The 4,860-nt window shown below is 39.0% G+C and overlaps 1 protein-coding gene across 1 annotated transcript; it reads left to right on the forward strand.

Moving 5' to 3' along the window:
• The first annotated feature begins 3,574 nt into the window (after positions 1 to 3,574).
• On the forward strand, positions 3,575 to 4,652 carry LOC119194227 (odorant receptor 131-2-like). Its single transcript, XM_037448407.2, has 2 exons — positions 3,575 to 3,724; positions 3,900 to 4,652. Exons 1-2 carry the CDS (start codon positions 3,575 to 3,577, stop codon positions 4,650 to 4,652), a joined length of 903 nt encoding a protein of 300 aa, XP_037304304.2.
• The last annotated feature ends 208 nt before the right edge of the window (positions 4,653 to 4,860 follow it).

Raw genomic sequence — 4,860 nt, forward strand, 5'->3', positions numbered from 1 at the left:
TCGTGCAGAGATTTAATCTGAGATTTATCTGCAGACTGGGCTGAGTGAAGGAGATGGTCTCTCATATAGAAACAAATTCGGTTGGTGCGGACAAAGGCTTTTAGAGACATTTACTTAAATGAACTTTGATAAGATCCAGCTCTCAATTAATGCTTAAGGTATCAAGTGAGGATTCAATCCCCTTTATGATTCTCATAAGGAAGGTTCATGGAAGTGCCTCATCCAAAAACACCAGCTTTAAATGAAAGGAATGCCACCTTTTACACCTGGACCTTCTGAAAAAGGGACATCTACTCCAGAACAAGATGGAACAGGTTCAAAATTTACCGCACAACTGCTGGTCAATGGGACCCATTGCAGACACAAGCTCCTGATACCAACAGATATGTTTGTAATGTTAGGGTCAATTACAAAGCTGCCTTCTGAAAGATGTGACCTGACCAAATAACCTACCCCGCTATGTATCTACAGTAGATTCTGACCAAACAGCACAATCTTGGATATTCTGAGGTTTTTCAAGTATTTATGAAGCTGAGTTTTGAAAATGTATCTCTAAATGCTAACATACATTTTAAACAATTAAAAATGAAACAAAACAGTTGAATGCTTCCCTTGACTATCTTTGATGACTCAATAAAGACTGGGAGAAAAAGAGAATTTACATTTTTATAACTCTTGACAAAAATGCACCATTGAAACTGGACTTTTCTGAAGAAGGAGACACAAATGGACTCTTTACAATCTTCAATTTGGTCAACAAGGACCTTAAATTCATGGATCCTCACATGTGTTTACATGTATGACATGGCTTATAATGTTAAATTAGGGTCACAAGTGTATCTAAACATTTCAAACAAATCATCAAGTATTTCAAATATCTACAAACTGAAATTAAATTTGCCTCCTACAATTGATCACAACATCACGTATGGAATATTTATATTCAATTCATTTTTTTCAATTCATTTTATTTTGTATAGCCCAAAATCCCAAATTACAAATTTGCCTCAGAGGGCTTTACAGTCTGTACACATGCATTATCCTCTGTCCCGAAACCCTCACATCGGCACAGGAAAAACTCCCCAAAATATGAAAAAACCCTTCAATGGGGAAAAAAGGGAAGAAACCTTAGGGAGAACGTCAGAGGAGGATCCTTCTATCAGGATGGACAGACTGCAATGGATGTCATGTGTACAGAATCAACAATGTAAAAGATGTACAATACATTCAATTTCTCTAACAGAGATGATACAAGTAATTGCAAGTAGCAGAACAAGTGTACGGCAGGACCACTGCAGGGACAACCACCATCAGATAGAACCACTATCAGATAGAACCACCATCCACAGAGGCTTCTGTGGGGAGGGAGAGCAGAAAGATGTTGGTTTATGATGACAGTAATATGAATCATATTTAAAGTAATGATGATGGCAGCAGCAGGTGTCAGCAGAGCCATGAGCCAGGAGTCAGAACCGGGGTCCACACGAAACTATGATCCACGGAGACTTATATATATGTATAAGTCAGGTTTTATATAAAATATAAAACCTGTCTTATACATATTAGGTAACTTTCCCACATTGTGAGAAAACAGATTTGTATCTTTAAGAAAAATCACATAGGTGCTCACAAAAAGCCACAATATTCATACAATACTGAATCCACACACACAGGTGTAACACCCAAGGGAATTCTGGGAAACTTCCCACCAAACATATAAGGTGGAGGTCTGAGGGAACCGGTGGTGTCCTGGTCTTCATGCATTAACTACGGTAAGTGCCCCCTGCTGTGAACTGCTGTCTTAATGCTATTGTGCAAACAGCTGGTGTCTTCAATCTTTCCTTTCGTCTGTCCTTTAAAATTTCACTCTCCTTTTTTACCAAAGCAGCACTTTTAATCAGTTTGAAAGACTCTTTGTCTAAATCGACAAACACTATTGATGCCAAAAGATGTCAAGCTTTACAGGGGCTGTTTAAATAACTATATCTTATTCCTTATTTTCTGTACGCAGTTTTAAAATGATAATTTTATGCTGGTTTGGAAAACATGATGATTTTGAAACTCAATGTTTATTTATAATCTTGTCATTGTTAAAACTCTTGAAATGATTTGAAATGTATTCATTTAAATCCAATGAAAATGAAGATATTTGAAGGTGTTGTGGAAGCTTTTCTCATGCAATCGGGAATCAGTTGTAAAGTCTCATTTGAATCAAAGTTGTATTTTCCGTTTATTTCTTGCAAGGAAGAAGAGGTCTGCAACAGCTATACATGGACAGGCAGTGGCAAGCTTCTTCTTAATGTTCGAGAGCAACACAGATATATTGGCAGGGTTAACACCTTGGTTTTGTTATGCTAAAGAATTTGAGACAGGCAAGGAGGTCCCAGACCTGAAGGGAAACTCAAGGTGCTTACAACAGATGTTTGATTAGATCTAGGACAATAGCCAAAGAAATTCACACCTTCTCCTTCCTCCATGCAGCGGTGTTATGCAAAGACAAATGGGATCAAAGAGGAGAGGTGCTCTGAGATTCTTCTGCTCAGATAGTTCCAGATGGTGTCTTGGAACTTCCTCAGAATTAAAGTCATGATTGGTTTTAGACATTAATCTAATAAAACATTATGGCATCATTATATTTTGCCATTACAAAGGGCGACGGTGGAGTAGAGAGGGTGCGCTGGGAACCGCAAGGTTGGCGGTTCCAAGACACCAAGCTGCTCCCCGGGCAGCTCTCACAGCGGCACACTACTCCCACAGATGGGTTAAAACAATAACTACATGTAAAACCATGGGTTAACAATGCAATGTAAATTACATGTAATGCAATGAAATAGATGGTCAACTGAGGACTTCTCTCTCAAGTTGTTGTTATTGAGTAGCTTCTTTAGTTTTCAATTTTCAACCGTGTTTAGATCCTCCAACCTGTGACAGAGGAGTAAAGTCTACAATGAGGCCCTCATTTACATAGAAGAAAGCCAAGTGTCAAGGGTTCTGGAATTCAATCTTCAATTATCCAGAGGAAAAAAACTTGGTTTTATGAACTGGAAATGAAAATGTACATATATTTGCTGTAGATGAAAGCATATCGATATGTTTGTGAGGAAGAAGTTAATTGTTAAAAAACAGCATTTAGTACTGATACTCTTTAAAATGCCTCATTTGTCTGAGGTATATGAGTGCGCAAAGGTCATTGTGCACTGTATGTTGCTTACTTAAGATTACATACACAATACAATTCGCTAAATGCAACACAGTTGTGACTCATCTGGGCGAAGAAACAACATCTCATACGCTGTGAAAATGGTTGTGGATGAAGCCTTTCATTGTTTCGTTTACTTGTTCAGTCTTCCTTTGTCTTGTGAAATTACGACTCAACTGCTCGTTTCACTTGTAATGAGAAAATCTCTCCACGGCAAGTTAGTAAATACGTCAGTTAGACCGTGGGTGGTACACATGAAGATATATATTCTTTATTTATATCATTCAAATGTTGCTACCAAGATTATAATCAGTCGATTGTTGTATATGTATTTGCAACTGAAGAATATTCTTGTTTTCTTTCCAGTTAGAAGAGATGAACGTGTCTTCTGCCAACGTGACGTTGGTTTTACAGTATCGAGACTCCTTCTCTAAAGCGCTGACCAAGAACGTGATAGTTGTGGTTCTCGGGATCTCCATTAACTACATCAATGCAGGCCTCATTCGCACCTTCTGCAAACACCAGGTCTAAAGACCTAACATTTTGAAAAGTTCAATGTTAGCCGCTTGCTAAGTTAGAAACTATTACATGCACACATTTTAATAAATGATTACCCAATCTTGGATTCCCATATTTAACAGTCCCTGTTTAAGTTCAGAGCTCTGACCTCAGACGTTGTGCTTTTCTTCCCACCCTGTAGATCTTCTACACAAACCCTCGCTACATCCTTTTTTTTCACCTGGTGGTCAACGACATGATCCAGCTGACGGTGACTGTTCTCCTGTTCGTCCTCAGCTACACCGTCTACAAAATAAAAGTCTCCTTTTGTTGCATCCTCGTTGTGCTCGCTGTCTTCACCACTGAAAACACTCCTCTGAACCTGGCCTGCATGGCGGTGGAGTGCTACATCGCCGTCTGCTTCCCCCTTCGCCACATGCAGATCTGTACCGTCAGGAGAACCTTGATGCTGATTGGCTTCATGTGGTCGACCACCATGTTGTCAGTTCTTCCTGATCTGTTCTTCACTTTGGCCACAGAGCCGCTGGACTTCTTTCATTCCAAAGATGTCTGTCTCAGAGAAACTGCCTTCCCAAATCCCTTCATCATCAAGAAGAGAGATGTCACATATTCAGTGTTTCTAGTTACGGTTTCGATAACCATCTTTTACACTTACTTCAACATCCTGTTCACTGCTAAAAAAGCTAGCATAGATGCTAAAAAGGCCAGAAATACAATCGTCCTTCATGGGTTCCAGCTGCTGCTTTGTATGACAACTTACACAGAGCTGCAGGTATTCAATATCCTGAATCATTTCTTCCCTGAGAATTATCTAGACAATTTATTTGCTCTCTACATTATTGTACAGATTCTGCCACGATCCATTAGTCCAATCCTCTATGGCATTAGAGACAAGACTTTTAGGATACACTTGAAAAGTCATCTGTGGTGTTGAGTCAGCTCACTGACCTTACCCGAGAAGGGTTTTCCAGAGGAAAAGGGAACATTTTCCCAACTTCAGGTGATGAAGCGATGAATTATCCTAATTTTTCTGATCGGAAACATACAAACAGGAATCAATGTTTTTTTCTGTTGGGAATTATCTTGACTATGTGTTGAAGTTATGTACTTTTTATTTTTGTACAATTTTCAATTACACAGTA

Source organism: Pungitius pungitius, chromosome 8 (genome assembly GCF_949316345.1).
Source record: "Pungitius pungitius chromosome 8, fPunPun2.1, whole genome shotgun sequence".
Taxonomy (NCBI): domain Eukaryota; kingdom Metazoa; phylum Chordata; class Actinopteri; order Perciformes; family Gasterosteidae; genus Pungitius; species Pungitius pungitius.